Source organism: Choloepus didactylus, chromosome 8 (genome assembly GCF_015220235.1).
Source record: "Choloepus didactylus isolate mChoDid1 chromosome 8, mChoDid1.pri, whole genome shotgun sequence".
In the NCBI taxonomy this organism is placed as follows: Eukaryota; Metazoa; Chordata; class Mammalia; order Pilosa; family Megalonychidae; genus Choloepus; species Choloepus didactylus.
In genome coordinates, this window is record NC_051314.1 from 108,241,034 (window position 1) to 108,259,201 (window position 18,168).

At 38.4% G+C, this 18,168-nt stretch overlaps 1 protein-coding gene across 2 annotated transcripts in view; it reads left to right on the forward strand.

The window, feature by feature from the left end:
• Positions 1-3,747: 3,747 nt before the first annotated feature.
• BCAT1 (branched chain amino acid transaminase 1) overlaps positions 3,748-18,168 on the forward strand; it is a 63,174-nt gene continuing 48,753 nt past the window's right edge. The window contains exons 1-3 of one of the 2 annotated variants that reach the window (XM_037847256.1): positions 3,748-4,026; positions 5,094-5,165; positions 16,656-16,856. In XM_037847256.1, coding sequence (XP_037703184.1) covers positions 3,856-4,026; positions 5,094-5,165; positions 16,656-16,856 — 444 coding nt within the window. In that variant the 5' untranslated portion in view covers positions 3,748-3,855. Of the gene's footprint in view, positions 4,027-4,050; positions 5,018-5,093; positions 5,166-16,655; positions 16,857-18,168 lie in introns of those variants that run through there. The other variant, XM_037847257.1, reaches the window with a different exon arrangement.

The window sequence follows — 18,168 nt, forward strand, 5'->3', positions numbered from 1 at the left end:
CTCACAGCTTTATCAAGCAATTCACGAATCCAGCAGCATCCCACTTAGAAAGCAGAAAGAAGCTCCACCAAGGGTATGAAAAGGGGAACTCACATAGAGCAAACATGGGAACATGAGGAAATATTCTGATTGGCTGATACTGTTTCTATTTTAATGGGGGAGTCTTACAAAATGGGGAACAGATATATGTTGATTAATATGGTATGATGGACAATCTGATAAGCTATCTCTACCAGATCTCAACTAGTCTTATCCCCAGGTATTGCTTATCTCAACCCTGTAGGGTATGTTCCATTTTCTCAGAAAATCCCTATAGGTCAATCGTTTTTTTCTTCTGGAAAGGGATCCCATCCCAACAACGCCCAAAGCAGCTGGTCATTTTATTTTACTTAACAGGTCCTTTACAGAAAATGTTTGCCAACTGGGCTAGATGATCATTACCAACATTTACTGAGGGACTAAAACATCCCAGGCACTGTTGTAAGTGATTTACACATGCTACATTTATGATCATCTAGCCCAGTTGGCAAACATCAAGTGTTATTAAGATCCCAGTTTACAGATGAGAAAACTGGAGGCACAAACACCTCAATCTCATTCATATCTGTAGCTTCAATCACCCCCTACATGCTGATGACTTGTCAAAGGTTTACCTCTAACATGTACCTCTCCTCTGAGCTTCAGGCAGGCATATCTAACAGCCTGTTATCAGTATGCTGCAGACCACACTCATTGCCCTTCCACTAGAACCACATCATCTTTCAGTGTTACGTTTTTCTTAGTGAATATCACCAACCAGGTGAGCAAGGCAGAATTCCAGGAGCCCTCCTTGACACTTCTCTCTTCCTTGTCTCTCATATTCATTCCATCTACAGGTTGGTGAAGTCTGGCTGCTTCTCTCCAGCTGTATCATAACCTATCATCAGCCAAGTCCAATTTATTAATAGGCTCATCTTAGGAGGGATTCTGCAATAGCTTCCCCAATCCTATCCCTCTCCACCCTGGCCCCCCTCCAATCTCCATGCTGCACCCAGAATGCATTTCAATCCTGTCATTTCCCCTTCCTCCCCTCCCCCGCCTAATCCTTAACCCTTCAATGACTTTTCTCGCTCTTAGGTTAAACTAAACTAAAAACTCTTAAAGATAGAGTTTTGTAATGTGACATGTAAGTAGAGTGACTAATATGTCTGGTTTACTCCTGTCCTATTAACACTCCTTGAATGAAAAATTATATGGTTAATCTACTGTAGGGAAAAATTTGTATTTAAGTGGAAAACTATGCAAACCTTTTGATTATCTGATTCTGATTCCATGGAAGCTTTCATTATTTTTGGAGCGGTAGATAACTGATAGAAATGCAATGTAATTCTTGTCTGTAAACATGCCAATAAATTCTGAAGGTCAAGGTTCAATTGATTTCTCTCCTCCACAGAAACCAAATTTGCAACCTTATGCAAATTCATTTTAATATTCCTGATCTATTAATATATCTGTTCTTCAGATTCTCCTTTGAACCAGTTTAACATATTCCTAGTAACGACATTAAATAATGAGTTAAATACCTCTTCAATAAGAATTCATTTAATATTTGTAGGACTACCATGATTTTACATTAAAAAAAATTTTTTTTATTAACTCCCTATTCCCTACCCCCATTGTATCCCCTGGTAACCTATATTCTAGATTCTGACTCTGTGATAATATTCCACTGTGTCTATATCCCACATTTTGTTTATCTATTTATTGGTGATGGACACTTGGGCTGCACCCATCTTTTTGGCAATTGTGAGTAATGCTGCTATGAATATTGGTGTGCAGACATCTGTTGGGGTCCCTTTTTGCAATTCTTTTGGGTATATACCCTGAAATGGGATTGCTGGGTCATATGCCTTTTTTTTTTTTTTTTTTTTAAATCAGCTTTTAAATATATAGGCATGAAACATTGGACTCATTCTTCCTTTCATATTCTCACTCTGGACAAAGACCCTTCCACTTCTTTCCAAGCCAGCCACTGTGTTCCTTCATTCTTCAGAACTGTTCATTGCCTGGAACACACTATCATTCAGGATGCTCTTCACCCCTTCCCAGTTGATTTTTCTAATCCTGCTCAAGGATCAGCTCAAGCACCACTGGATGGAAAGCCTTCCCAGGTCTTTCTGACTAGGTTACATTCCATTATTAGAGGCTCTGGTAGCACATGTCACATTTGCAATTTTACATTTTTTGGGGGGATTAGTTAACACTTTTTTTTTTAAAACAAAATTAACATTTTTTTTCTGTCTGGCCTGGGGCAACCTATGATGATAGGATAGAGAAAATGCTCACATTGCCTTCCCAGCAACTAGTTCAGTGCCCTCACCAATGGTAGATACTTATAGTTTAGGAGAGAGGTGGGCTGAAAATACATATTTGGGAATCATCAATATACAGGAGCAGCCATGAAAATGCACTAGAAGCAAAACCATTGGTTTGACCAAAATAAAGGCTATTAGGGACCTTGGCTAGGTGGAATCATTGGACAGAAGTCACATTATAGTCACCTGAAGGGGGGAGGAAATAGAAACAGTTGATAGAGAAGCCACTTTCACAAAGTTTAGCTCTCAAGGGGAGGAAAGTTATGCCAGGATAGCACTATGATAATTCTTGCATTATATGAGAATTCCTGACTGATTGAAAAGGGAATAATTACAAGTAGCACTTGAAAGAGCAAAATATTGGGCTTTTTGCTCAATTTGTGTAGTAACCATACTTAAAAAAACTACAGGTTTGAATGATTGGTTTATACAAACAGGCCTTTCAAACGTAAATAAAGTGCTTCAAACTCTTTAAGAGTTTCTTATTCTTAAGAATTGGGTAGGGGTTGCAAACTGGTGAGCCTAGGGGTTACCTGACGTGGGCGTTGGTTTTCTTGTTTTTAATTTTGATAGGATTTCTTTAAAAAGGTGCTCCCATTCTCCAGGAGGAGGGGGAGAAGGGAAGAGTGATTTTTTTTTTTTTTTTTTTTTTTTTTTGCACGAAATGAATTCGAAAACCAGACCGGATTTAACCGCTCCTACCTAAAATAACTGCCCTAATTCCATGATCAAGTCAGTCCGTCACCATCTCTTACTGATTTAAAAGCCGTGAAGGCTTATAATTTAGGCTGACGTTGCTCGGGAGATCATAGCTGAAGAGACAATAGCTATTTCAATCTTTCTTTTACCTTTCTAAACCGAGGAGCATTTCAAACGTTACTTGCCAGTCCTTTTAAATATTTTTATCACAGGCCTACATCAGAAAACCATCATAACAGTACGATTTGGAAGCTCTTTATGGCCTATTCTGCCTGAAAACGATAAATGGCTGAGTTTAGGTGACAACCAGGTCTTTGGGCAGAAACAGCCATTAGGGAATGTAAGTCTCGCAACACCCGGAGAGTTACGAATCCGAGTTTCGACCTGCGTAGCTGGTGCAAGGAAATCTTAAATCCATATTCATTTCACCCCTTCAATTTGCACGTGGGAGTCGGTGACGAGCCAAGGGCTGTACACAAATGCCAATCTCGGGCTGCAATCTCCCGGGTTGGGGGCAGTGAGGGTAGGAGGACAAAAACTGCCTTTTGTGGATTTCTACCCAGGTCTGCCCTAATATAAAATAATTTCCTCGAGGCTTCCTTCGTCTTGGCAGAGGGGCGTTTCTGGTCTCTTATCTAAAGGTTGTTTAATAAATACTGATGCGAAGCGCCTGCACCAGGAAGCTCTCTTGCGGCGTGCACTCTCGAGCCCCAGCCCGAGACCGGCTGGCAGGGACTACGGCTACGGTTTTCCCGATTTACGAAAAAGAGGGAGAAGACCGTTACAGACTCCTCCCCTAGGGATGCTGGAGGGGGCATGTCGTTTCCTGAGCCCGGCTCTGGCCAGGCGTCTCCGGACCGTGACACCGCGCGCCTCGCGGGCTGTATTCAGCCGCGCGCTGTGTGCAGCCCCGCGCTCCCGGAGCCTGCGGATGGCCAGCCCACCCGCCGCCGGCGCGGCCCTCGCCCGCCAGGTACCCCCAACCGTGGCGTTTGCAGAAGGAGGGAGGATTGGAACCTGGGTCTCCAAAGCCTGCGGGCCTGGCCGTGCGCATTGCTGCCGTTCCTGCACGATCCTGCTTCGCCTCGCAGGCCGTTTCGCCTCCATCAAAACGTCTCCTCCTTCCCCTATCCTTGCTCCAAACCTGGAGTCCTAGCCTGCGAACTCCTTCTGGGAGAGGCCCCCGCCGGCCAGGTTTAACAGCCGCAGAGTTATCCGCTCCAGAGAGCAGCGTGGACGGTCACCAGGGACGTGAGGGTCATCATGGAAGCCTCTTTGAGGGAGGAGTCGGGCGCGAAAACCTGCGTGCCTTCGCCGCCTCCAGATATTTTCCTTCTGCCTTTTTGGTTCCCATTCTTCCCTCCATCCCGTAGTTATTTAGTCGATTCGTGGTTTTTTTTGTTGTTGTTGTTTTGTTTTGTTTTAATGTAATGTCTGCACTGTTTTCCAATTTGTTCCCCTCCCCATGTTTCTTTACCAGTCTTTTAAATCCCTCGCCCTCCTCCTCCCCCATTTTCATCCAATTTGTCCTTAACATGTGGGATTTGGTGTCGATGCGCCAGCATAGGAGGACCCTGCCCTTAGAGAAAATGGTTCTCGCCAGTCCCCATCCCTTTCCCCCCGCTTGCTATTGTGCGCCAGTGAGTGACAAGACCACGAGGTTGAGCGCGCCCAGGAGATTTTTCTGTAAATGGCTTAAAACCCTAGTTGAGTCTATTTACTCTGATCTAAGTGAGACAATTGCATTGTTGTTCTCGGCTGGTGAGCTGTGGCTCTGTAGGGCTACCCTGAATTTAACCAGTCTGCCCTAAGCCCTCGGAGGACAAAAACAGCCGCCACCTCGCACAGACTGGAAAGCGTGGGGCCGCTCTCACAGGACGCTCTGATCCGGGGCGTTCGCCTAGGTGTCGCCTGATCCTCCTTTTCCTGTTTGCTTGGGTTCGGGAGCAGAGCACACTGTAATGGTGAGTTATATTGATTATCCCAGGCGCCGGTTACCCACCTGGTTTTACTTAATGGAGGTTTAATTCTTCTTTTAAGGATTGCAATCACGGATGCTCGGCAGAATGTATTGGAGAAGGAAGATCGAAAGAGGTGGTGGAGACTTTTAAGGTGAGTTGTTTGCCAGAGCTTGTGTCTGAAACAAGTTTCAACTGAGTAAATCCATTTTTTTGTGGTTGTTGAGATATGGGTTTCTTTGTGTGTGTTTTTTTTTTAACTGTGTGGATAATGGTTTAGCTATGCTGCTATGTATTTTAAATTCTACTCTTAGGCGGAAAAAATCATTTGGGGAGAGATATTACATTCATCGTTTCTAAGATTACCTGAGAGTTAATTGCTTATTTTATTTCAAAAATAATTTATTTTTCTTTGAAAATGATCAATTAGCAAAAATTAAACTAGACTTTATCTGATTGCATAAGTATAAACGAACATTCCGCTAATGGAAACAACTTAACTCCTGATTTTTCCCTGTAAGCAGCACATGACGTTTTACAGTAAAAGTATTGCATTTCCTTCTACCTCAATGATGGGGTTTATATATTAAATAATCTCATACTTCACAGATAATTTTTAGGAGCAAATGAGATAGTTCTGTATAGGAGTACTTTGAAAATCAAAAAGTCCAAATGTAAGAGTATGGTTTGCTTTATAAGTCATTTCACCCAGCTCCCACCATCCCTACAGTTGTGGAGGTTTTTGCTTCTCTGTGCCTCTTGGTGTTCTGCTGCTTCTATCGGTCACTGTCAATTGTCATTCATAGGACAGATTGTCCTAATGATCTCATGTCCTGGCAGGCTTCAGAGAGAGTGAAACGACTCATCAATCTCAAACACATCCAGTGCTTAACTATGTGCCAGGGACTGTGCTTGGCACTGGCCATCTAAAATTAAATTTAAGACAAGGTCTCTGCTCTCAAGGATTTTTTTAAACCAAAATATGATAGAATACATTTATTCATTTATTAAAATAAGTATGTGCATTTTATTTAACCATGTTATTCTCAGCCCTTTAAAGATAATGTCTTCCATAACTCTGTAATATATCTATTTTGCTGTTCTATGATGACTGAGCTCTAATACATTATGAGGGGTTACGTACCAAGATCTGGATCTCTGAAAGAATAGATGTAAGCGACTCTTATTTGATAATCTCTAAGATTCATTTTATGCAGTAAATAAATTCCTCAAAGAGTATTGGTAGATAAAAATTTCCCAATTACAAAGCAAATGTAAGAAAAGACCTTTATTCACAGAAGAATCCTTTGCAAAGTGAAGAATTAATTCATAATGTAAATAATCTCTGTACTTGTTAATTTGGATTTCTCTGTTTTAGGCTTTGGTTAAAGGGAGTATCAAAACATGACTTATAATGGATGTATTCTCAGTGTATGTATGATGAAGCAAATGAAAATTGAAATTGATAATTTTGAAGAGAAAAATGGTGAATTTTATGGAACCATATTTGCTGTTGACATATACAGTATTTCTTTTTCTTCATTTACCCAATTTATAACGTTTACATTGCCTTTTGGGTCTCATGGGTAGTTTTCATATTAGTCTTCTCACCCCTTGTTTTGATGTGGTCATATTGAAGTGATCATGCCCAGTAATGAGATACCTTATTTCTGTGTGCTAGGGAATCTTTCCATGGACTTGATGACCCTCTTTGTTTGAAAGAGGTCAGCCATCTGTATCTTCAGTTGCCTCTACGTCTGCTAGTTCTCCAAGCTGCCACACTCCCAATCTGTAATTTTCTTCATAACTTCTCTTTAAAATCAAATATCATAGCATATCAAAGGGACATGGCACCAGAGGCTTTCTAGCAGAATAAGAAAAATGTACAGGAAGTGATTGTAGAACAAAGTTATTAAATTTCTGATACAGTTATAATGCACAGTTAGTCTTTGAAAAGTTTAAGTGTTGTGGCAAATGCTGAGAAGTACAAATGTGATATATAGAGTAATAAGCAAAAGGTGTTGGCTGAAGGCTGCCTAATAGTCTTCAGATGCTTTCAACTAAGTTGCATCTTCTTGCTGTGGGCTTCCACATTTCAAAGCAAATGTTAATCCAAGCATGTGTTTTGAAATGGGAAATTGCTGCTTTTAATATACCCTGTTTCTGGCAGTATTTCCTGTCATTCGCAATCTAGTCATTGTGGCATTCCAAATTTTTGGTATGAAAAAGCATTGGAAGGAGACAAATTAATTACACAGGAGAAAGTACCATTTTACAGATACTATTATTTTCATCCATCTTTGGAAAGAAATATAGAAAAAGAAAATGTTTTTAGAGAACCTTGCTAAAAATAATTTATAAAATTTATTTCTTTTATGCCAATGATTTCTTTATGAGAAAGCATTTCATATATATTCAGTCAATCACATACCTTTAATATTGTTTGTTTACCTTTGAACTTCAACTGTATCACCTAATTATTTAGATTTAGTATTCTTAAGTAATTTGTTTTATTGAAACATAAAATGATTATATTTGAATACATAACTTCTGTACAACCAAAAATAAAACAGCAGAATGAATTAAAATGGGAAGGAAACATGGTATTTCCTTCCATGAAATGCATGAAAATCAGAAGACTGACATTGTTCATCATAAATGAGCCCTTAGCAATCAGTACAAAGTAACTGTTATTTCAAGAGAAAAGAAAACATTCAAAGAAAAATGAGAACATGGACGTGACATACAAATGACTATTAATGTGATGATCATCAAGCTTGCTGTTCTTCGTACTATTACATCAAAGATGAAAAAATACTGAAACATAATATTTGTACAGTTCTAGAAAAGAGGGAATGCTACACTGGGAAAGTGAATTGATGTTGACTGCCTTACATTTAGAGGGAATTCTGAATTTTCACTCAAAATGCATATTTTCCTTTTCTTTTGCCCCAGCTGTTTCAATTCAAGGAATTATTCCAATAAAGTAGTGGGACAAATTCAAAATAATTTACATAGAAGCATGTTCGTTGCAGAGAAAATTTGTAGCAAATATAAAGATCTATTAAAGAAGAATGTGTAATCAATACATTTACATCTTTTTTACTAAGAGAGGTAAAGCTATATAACTAAACTAGAACAAGGAGCTCAAGAAAGTGTTAAAAGGGAAAATAAATTATGATCCTCCAGAACACTACTTGCATATTGTTTATGAACGTACCCCAAAAGAATGTGCAGAAAACCCCATCAATAGCCAATAAAACTGGAGAGTAGAATCAGGAAAAGATACTTCAGAAGTAAAAATATTTTACTTTTAAAATTACTACGTCTTCTACATTTATTGAAAAAATGATTTTTATGACTTAGCTTTTAAAATTTACCCAGTGATAAGTGAGAATTAGAAACATGCACTTCATACTTACAGGACCACTGAGATGGAGCCCCCAATTCCATACTCCTGAACTTCTCTGGGTATAATGTTTCTGCCATCAAGCTCTGGGGATTTAGTCCAATGGCTCCTGGAGTCATTTGTTTTTGAGCTCAACTCGAAAGCTCTTATTTTTAGTATCCATAATTGCAGACATTAATTCAAATAAAGGAAATTAAGAGTTCTTGATGCAATTCTGAAGCCACCCAATTGTGCATTACTTGGAGAAAACTGGGTAGAAGATAATCCTTATGTACCAATTATAAAATTAGGGGGTTAATATTTGCAATAGGAAATCACCTCTCTTACAAAAGGATATAGTGGAGTAGTTAAATATAATTAGTCCCTGGTAATTTAGGCATTTGTATTCAATATTTGGAAATGTAACTCATAAAGTTATAATTTCAAGAGCATTAATTTGAGGATAAAAGCACTTATCGTAAATCTCCTCTTTGCCATTAACTAACTTGATCTCTCCGGGCCAGTGAGTCACTACGGATGGTCTTAGAGGTATTTTAAGAGGAGGGTTCAAACAGTAATAATTAGATACACTGGACCACAATCATTCTTTAAAGTTGATTCTTCAAAGGTTTTTAATGGCAGCAAAAAAGAATGGGCTTTTAAAAAACATAATAAGTACAAATGTCTCTTTAAAATTGTAGATGTAGTATGTTGATATCTGTATCATGATGATCCAATTTTGTGCAGTAAATACACAAAGCCTAGAGCAGAATTATTCTGACATATTGATGTGTATAATAGTTATTGTGTTAAATGGAAGTTAGGCAAGCATAATAAAAGAAAAATGAAAGAAATGATCCCTATTCTCAATTATTCAAATCAATTAGAAAGATTTCATAGAGTCAAGTTAAGCATTTTGGGGGTGAGCTGTAACTACAGAAGGGGTTGTATGAGAAGTGAATGAAGCAAATGCGAGACAGTTTGAAAAATAGAGGATTCCACAGCAAACTCTTGGGCCATATGGGTTGCTGCAGTTTCCCCTCCTAATGCTGGAAGAAGAAAGAAGGGAGTTGGATAAACCGAAGGCGCTCTGTGTCCCGTGTTATAAGTAGAGGAAATTACAGGGAGAAAAAGGAGTGAGGCTGAGAAGGTGTCTGTAGCCAAGTCCTAGTCCTTCTGTTTCTTTCATGTTAAAGAAAGGGTTGTAAGCAATGTTTAAGGGGCCGGTAAGTGTTCAGACACTGTTAATGTGTGCCCAATGTATAGCCTCCACCCACACTCCTTTGTTAGCAGAATGCTGATTTTATTTGCAGTGCTGTGCTCAGCCTCAGGTAACATATTTGCACTTCCAGCCTCCTAGCTAGAGATGCCCTTGTGACACATTTCTAACCCATGAAGCACAAAGGAATTTCTGGAAAAATTTTTCTGGGGAGCTGATATGGCTGGTACTCTGGCTGGTGCTGCCTTTTGCCTCCCTTTCTGCCTTGATCATTAAAGCTAATGCTAGAGCTGTAGCAACTTGTTGTGACTTTGAGGGTCCAGCCAAGAAAATGGCAGAGCCTCGACATTATGGGGTGTTGCCAGGCATGTCTTCTCCAGACTTATTTGGCATATGAGAAAATGAGTTCCTATTTGTTTTTGGTTTGCTTGCAGCTGAATGCATTGGTAAATGATAAAGAAAAGGTTTATGCACGGCATCAGTGAGAGGTAGAATTGAAAAAGGAAGTTAGTATTACATTGAACGTCATGAATGAGCATGTGATTAAGTTCTTGAAGGACTATAATACTTATCAGAAGAGGGAGGTTCTCTGCCTGATGCCCTCAAATGATCAACTCCTGAGACAAGGGTCGGCGGGGGAGGAGCTTCAAAGAGAAAAAGTTTATTGCTAGGCAAAAGGCAGGAGATCAGATGGGCTATCAGCCTAAAAATCTGTCTCCCCCAAGTCTAAGGAGTTCAAGGTTTTTATGGATTCAAACAAGGGGAGATAGCGTTGTTACCATTACAATAACAAGTATAAACAGCTACAATTTACAAATGTAAAGGAGTAGAGCTATGCTAGAAGTAAGCTAACCATTACAGGAACAAGTCAAGGGTTAGTTCTGAACTGACTCCAGTTCCTTCATTAATATTAGGGGTCTGCCTTTGTGATTATAAGACTCTGAGTTGAAAAACCAGATAAAGGGGGTACGAGTGAAAGTCGGTCACAAGGTTTTTACAATCACAGGGTCACAAGATGTAGGCTATATAGTTAATATGATCATTATTACATTTCAGCAATTTCAAGTATTTCCTTCTGTCTATTCTAGTACACTAGAAAGTATAATGATTCAGTAGTCATAATCGTTTGTTAAATCCTTAGTTTTGTTAATTTCTCAGTTACAATTACAGGGAAGAGATACAGGATATTTGCTATTGAAGGGGCAGTAGAAATAGAGGGAAACAGATTTATTAAAGAGATATTTTGAAATTTCAAGTGTCTCAATTCAATAAATGATAGGGGAAGCTGAGGATTGGGAAAATGTTAAGAGACTGAAAAATAACCTTGAAAGTAATAAAGGTACAAAGAAAATATAGGGAAAACACAAAAAGAATCTGTTAACAGAGGGTAGTGGGAATGTGGTAGATAGTTGGAAATGCTTTCATTTTTCTTTCTTGGTAGAATTTGAAAATAAAATAATAAACACGCATTATTCTTATGAAGTAAATCAAGAATTAGAAGTAAAGAAAAGAAAGTAATAGGAATATCAGAAATGGGGAGCAAGTTTTGGGGAAAATATTGTGTGTTCCATTTTAGATAGTTTCAGTTTGAGTTAAACAAGGTCATGTGATTGCAAAAGAGTACAGGGCTTTAGATAAGAATTCACAAATCAGTTAGAGATTTGAATATCTGAAGGCGTGTTCTTGGCCCCTTCTGTGAATTATAATTCCCTGGAAAGCTTTACATAAACATGGATGTGAGCTCCACTCCTGAGATTATGTTTCACTGCTCATGGACATGGGTATTTAAAAAAAAAAAACTTCCCAGATGAATCAACTGAGCAACCAGTATTGGGAACCATCAAGTTAATAAGATCTTCAAGAAAGTGTGGTATGATTCTCAATTCTGTCTGTACAGAAGAATCACCTGGGGAATTTAAATCTTCCCATCCCTGTAAGGTTCTGGTTCATCCAGAAGTGAATGGGGTCTAGATTAGTGGTTTTTAAATGTGGAGGGAGAAGTATACAGACTCAAGGAGAAAGTCCAACATTACACAGATTCTTTATATTATACCACAAGTTAAACCACCCTATTCCCTTCCTACTTTGCTCCTGCATAATTTTAAAACAGGAAGACATTAAGTCATGGTAGCCATGCCTTCAGTGATATCCTCAACCCCCCCTTCGAACTGCCTCTAATAGAGTTTTACTTTAATTGGCAGCAACGTATTATAAAGATTCCTGGGGAAATAAGGAAGATGGCTTACAGTCTTAGTTGCAGAGAGCCAGAGCTCATGGAAAACTGGAATCTTGGACAGTGTACAATGGAGATCTGTAACTGGCCATCTCGGTCCACCCCATTCCATATTCCAGCAGCTTCAATACCTCTATGGCTGCCCCCTACCACTGCCCCATCTGCCTTCCCTTCCTTCCAGCCACGCTGGGCTCCTTGCTGCTTCTTGAGCCTGTCAAGCATGACCCCACCTCAGGGCCTTTGCAGTTGCTGTTTCCTCTGCCTATAATACTTTGCCCCTAGATATCTATGTGGCTTGCCTTTTCTCTTCATTCGGGTCTGTGTTCAAATGTCACCTTATCAGAGAGGCCCTTTCTAACCCTCCCATCTAGAATAAGCATTCTCTCTCCCACATTATCCCCTTAAGCTGCTTTAATTTTCTTCATAGCACTAATCACTTCCTGACATGTATTTATCTGTTTATTTCTTTATTCTCTTTCCTTTCATTAGGGGAGTGGGGAATTTGACTTGTTTTGTTCTCTGATATTATTCCTCAGGGCTTAGAGCAGTATAGCCACATAGTAGCTCACAGTTTTGGGTTGAATGAATGAATGACTCTTGCCCACAGTGGTGACTATCACGGCTGATGGTGAGCTTACCCAAGAAGCAAGGGCTGGACCAGGTGCATCTTGATATCTCTTGTGTTTACTTAGTGCAGTGTTGAGCCACAGGACTGGTGCAATCAATGTTTATTGAATGAATAAAAAGGCAAAATATTAAGAATAGTAAAGCAAATGAGGAAGAAAGAGGATCAGGAGAAGAAAAAAAAAGGTATATGATATGAAAACTGTACTTTGCTCTCTATGTTTCACATGAAGTGTAAGACATGGAAACTTATCAAAAGAATTACCCTACAATGGATGAGTAGATAAATGGTGACCAAAACTACATGAAAAATGGGGTGGGATGGGGGCGTTAATTGGGTGTTTTTTTTTATTTTTGTTTTTTGTTCTTGTTCTGATTCTTTCTGGTGTAGGGAGGGTGTTCGGAGATAGATTGTGGTGATGAATGCACAATTATATGATGGTGCTGTGAGCGGTTGATTGTGCATCATGGAGATTGTATGGTGTGTGAATGTATCTCAATAAAACTGAATTTAAAAAAAAAAAAGAACTACCCTACAGTTTTTTGATAATGAGATGAAGCCATCATCTTGGTTTTAAAATATTCTTATTCAGATTGTCATTAAAGTAGAGATGTATATATCCAATTGCTTATTCATTTTATGGCAGAAGGAATTATAGGAGAGCTTAACAGACCGTAGAGGTAGAAGGATGAGCTAATGATAGAAATAGAAGCTGGCAGGGGAGAGTGGTGAACTTCTGTTACTATTGAAGATGCATGCAAATTATTGGTTCTGTGACTGAAAAAAATGCCAAGGTCTGCTGCTTTTATGACATTTAAGATGTATCCAGAATTCAAAAGCATCAAAAGATTATAACCAAGACGTTAGGATTTAAGGGATGATTATGATTACTGAATTATGTAGATATTCTTTTTTACTTCCTGGTATATTAGACAGAGGGAAATCTCTGAACTATGATTCAGCTGCCTTGATCTCTGATAATGATTGTATAGCCTGTAGCTTGTGCCCTTGTGATTGTAAAAACCTTGTGACTAACCTTCACTTGTACCCATTTTATCGAGTTTTTCAACTTTAGAGTCTTATGATCACTAAAGACAACCCCTAATGTTTACTAATGAAGGATCTTGGGTTTCCCAGAACTAACCTACCCCAAGTCCAAAGTTATCTTTTTTGTTGTTGTTGTTGTTTTTGTTTTTGTTATTTTTCAAAGTTATCTTGATAACCAAAGCTGGATCTAACCAAAATGGGCCCGCCTGACATGCGCAGTAGCTTAGACTTTTACCTACAAGTCACCTATACATCATCATAATACTAAAAATCAAGCCCATCATCATATTAAGGCCACCATTTTCTATGACTAAGGATGTAATCAATCTGCACATACTCAATAATTAAATCGCCTCTAATTACATCTTGGAGCCATTGTGCTCATTGTCCTAAAACCTGTCCATCTTTTAATAGTATAAAACAATCAGAATTACTGCAGTTCAGAGAGACAGATTTTGGGGCTGATAAACCATCTGATCTCCTTTGCGCCTAGCAATAAACTTTCTCTCTTTGAAACCCTGGGGTTTCAGGAATTGGTCATTTGAGCTCATTGGGCAGAGAACTCACCACCTTGGTTCAGTAACAAGGTCAACTTTCTCATACCCTGTCCTGTCCATTTTTACCCACTCTCATCTTTCAGTTTTTGTTTTGTATTTTACTACCTGTTTTATTAATAAAACTTTTACTAGTGGACTTCTTCATGGAAGGAAATTTGCATTGTTTGTAGTTAACTTTGTAGTTGATGTGGTTCCAAACTTTTCTGTGCCCAGGAGTACCTATGTACTAAAAAGAAATAAGTCAACTAAAGCAGAATCACACTGCTTCATTGTGCAAGAATACTGTGAAATCATTCGTAATAAAATGTTTGTGTTGGAATTTCACTCATTTTAAATAAGATCCTGGCTACTTCCTATGGGTGAATCCACATTCATAAGGGAGGGCTTCTAAAAGCAGCCAAGCATTTTAAATATTTGAGATAACTTCCTGTTATGTATGTCAGGAACTGTGTTAGGCTTGGAGATAACCATGAATAATCTAGTTAAATTCTTGTCTAAACACCTGGAACATAGGGGTCCTCCAACTTTCTTAAAAGGCTTGATGGTAAATATTATAGGCTTGAGAGCCATCAGGGCTGCCTGTCACAACCAGTCCACTATGCGACTGTTGTAGGTAAAAGAATGGTGAACATACCTGCATTCCAATAAAACTATTTACAAAACATATAAAACTTCTGAAGACTGCCTTTGACCTATAGGCTATATTTGCCTGACCTCCAAGTCTAGAGGTTAAAGGGAGACAAAGGATTCAAGGATCAAAATGATTTTGCTGGAATATATACCTTTAAATACATTTATTTTCTCTTACTTTGTAAAGGTTTTTTAAAGACATTTTTATTGTAATAACATATATATTCCAGAATTTCCCATTTTAACCATTTTAAGAGTACAATTCAGTGGAATTAACTATATTCATGGTGACCATCACCACCATCCATTACCAAAATTTTTTCATCATCCAAAACAGAAACTCTACCCATTAAGCAGAATGGCTCCCCATTCTTCCCTGTCTGCAGCCTGTGGTAATCTCTCATTTGCTTTCTGTCTCTATGGATCTACTTATTCTAGATATTTCATAAAAGTAGGATCATTTAATATTTGCCCTTTTATGTCTGGCTTATTTCACTTAGCTTAGTATTTTCAAGGTTCATCCATGTTGTCTCAGGTGTCAGAACTTCATTTCTATTTTTTGGTGAACAGTACTCCATGGTGTGTATACTGCATTCTGTTTATCCATTCATCTGTTGATGGACACTTGGATTGCTTCCATCTGCTGGCTGTTGTGAATAATGCTGCCGCGGAGTAAAGGATTTTAAGTCAACTTGTTTACTTGGATTTAAATAGCGGTAGGGGAAAGTCAATTTTTCTGTTTTTCAGATTTGGCAATTTAGTGGCATGTTTTCAATTAGCATTACCAGATTAGCCTGAAAATTGCCATAACAAGTTGCTTTTAATGTCCTATGCTTATGGTGATGTGAGCTTTCTGATTCTAAAATACATCTTTCAGTCTGAATGTTATTCTAAAAACTGATTTTCATTCAAGATCTATCAAATGACTAAGGCAGCTGTAAGGCAATGAATTAATCAGATGTCATTAGATCATTTAAAAATAATACTGATGCACCTTGAAGCTCTTTATTTGGTTTGGGGGGAAATGAGTATTTTTTTATGTACTAAAATAAGTACAGTTTGACTTTCCTTGCATCTGTTAACAGGTGAATTTGTCCTTTGGTTAATACTGTTTTTCAACTCATTAAAAACTCCTTCTCCTGTGGTTTTTGTCAGTATTCTACAGATATTATAAAGTTTGAGGTGGTGGTGTCTGATTCATTTGGTGTGCATTTGGTCATTTGAAATAGACATCCTGGCTATGTGGAGAATTGGTAAAATGCTGACAGATGAAGTTGTTTCTGATTACTCTTCTTTATCTTTCTTTGAATACAATTTCCTGTGTTCACAGTTTCCTCAGAAAACAGAGAGTTTTCATTCTCTGCATCTCTGTATTAACAGAGGAAAACATTTGCATCACTATGCTCATTTCTTCTAGTGTACCCACAGGATTTTGAAGGCTTATGACTGAGACCATTGGTTGTGGGTTGGAGCAATAACCATTGTCAAGTAGAGATTTAGTTCTTGATGATGTTCGTTTTAGAACTAACAAAGTCATTGTGAGTGCTTTTGTTTTTATTATATAGGACACCTCTTCCTACTTTCCCAGATGCCCGATGTGTCTGGTGAGCAGATTGAAGAAGGGATGTATTTTCCTTTTTGCATCATTTTGCCCCATCTGCCATTTTGTTCCTGTTTTTAAATGTCATTGAATTTTGGTTCTGATATTCTTAAGCAGGCAGTGTACCCTGCAGGATTTCAAACACCAGGCCAAGTTGTGTACACAGGAATGATTTGTTTGGCTCACATAATGCTAACTCTTTGTATTAGTTGATGACATTTAAGATTTCATTTTTTAAGGCCAATAAATTAAGCTATAGCTGTCTTTTTACTGTAACTTCCTATTATCCAGACAGAGAATGTTGACCCACTTTTCTTTAATGGTCCTGATTTTTTTCTTTCCCAGGCTAAAGATCTAATGATTACACCAGCGACCATTTTAAAAGAAAAACCAGACCCAAATAATCTGATTTTTGGCACTGTTTTCACGGATCACATGTTGACAGTGGAATGGTCCTCAGATTTTGGATGGGAGAAACCTCATATCAAGCCTTTTCAAAACCTGTCATTGCATCCTGGCTCATCAGCTCTTCACTATGCAGTGGAAGTAAGTATGTGGGAATTCGTGATGGTGATATGCTTGCGCTTCATTGTGGGTGCTATGAAGTTCTCACCTGCTGAAATAGCTTTTGGACACTGTGGGCTTTATCATATTTGCTAGAGGAAGTCATTAATTTCTAAAAACTTTTTTTTATGGACAGTTGGATTGAGGATAAGTCTTAAAAACTAATTTTTTCAGGTAATCTTGAATTTTCTATAATGTCAGTAAGAATATCATTTAGAGCAAATAGGAAGGGACAGTTGGTAGGAAAACTAGCAATCAGAAGTTAGCAAGGTTAATATTTTACTATGTTGCCTCTTTTCTCAGATAGTTTAGTGATTGAGAATGGGTCATTGAATACAATATTATGGTAGATTTTTTTTAATTAAGATTTATTCACATACCATGCAATCATCCAAAGTATATAATCCATTGATCACATTACCATCATATAGTTGTTCATTCATCACGCTGATCAATTTTTTTTAACATTTTCCTTGTACCAGAAAAAGTGAAAGCAAGAATAAAAAAAGCAAGAGTAAAAACAGAACACCCAAACTGCCCCCCTGTTCTTCCTTTAGTTTTTTTTTTTTTTTTTTTTTTTTTTGCCCCCATTTTTCTACTCATCCATCCATACACTGGACAAAGGGGAGTGTGATCCACATGGCTTTCCCAATCACATTGTCACCCCTCATAAGCTACATTGTTATACAATAGTCTTCAAGATTCAAGGGTTCTCAGTCATAGTTTGATAGTTTCGGGTATTTACTACTAGCTATTCCAATTCATTAGAACCTAAAAAGGATTATCTATATTGTGTGTAAGAGTGCCCACCAGAGTGACCTCTCAGCTTCTTTTGGAATCTCTCTGCCACTGAAACTTACTTCATTTCCTTTCACATCCCCCTCTTGGTCAAGAAGAGGTTCCCCATCCCATGATGCTGGGTCTAGATTCCACCCCAGGAGTCAATATTCCACGTTGCCAGGGAGATTTACACCCCTGGGTGTCAGAACCCACTTAGAGAGGAGGACAGTGATTTCACCTGCCAAGTTGGCTTAGCTAGAGAGAGAGGGCCACATCGGAGCAACAGAGGCATTCAGGAGGGGACACTTAGGCACAATTATAAGTAGGCCTAGCCTCTCCTTTGTAATGGATGTTTTTATGACTAGCTATATTGTGTATTTATATATGTTAAGGGACATGCAATTAAACGTCCTTCAGGCATGAGTTATAAGCATAAAATATTTAGGGGAGAATTCTTTGCCTGTTTGTTCTCAGGATGCACAGTTAGTTGCATAATATACTCCCCATTCCCTCA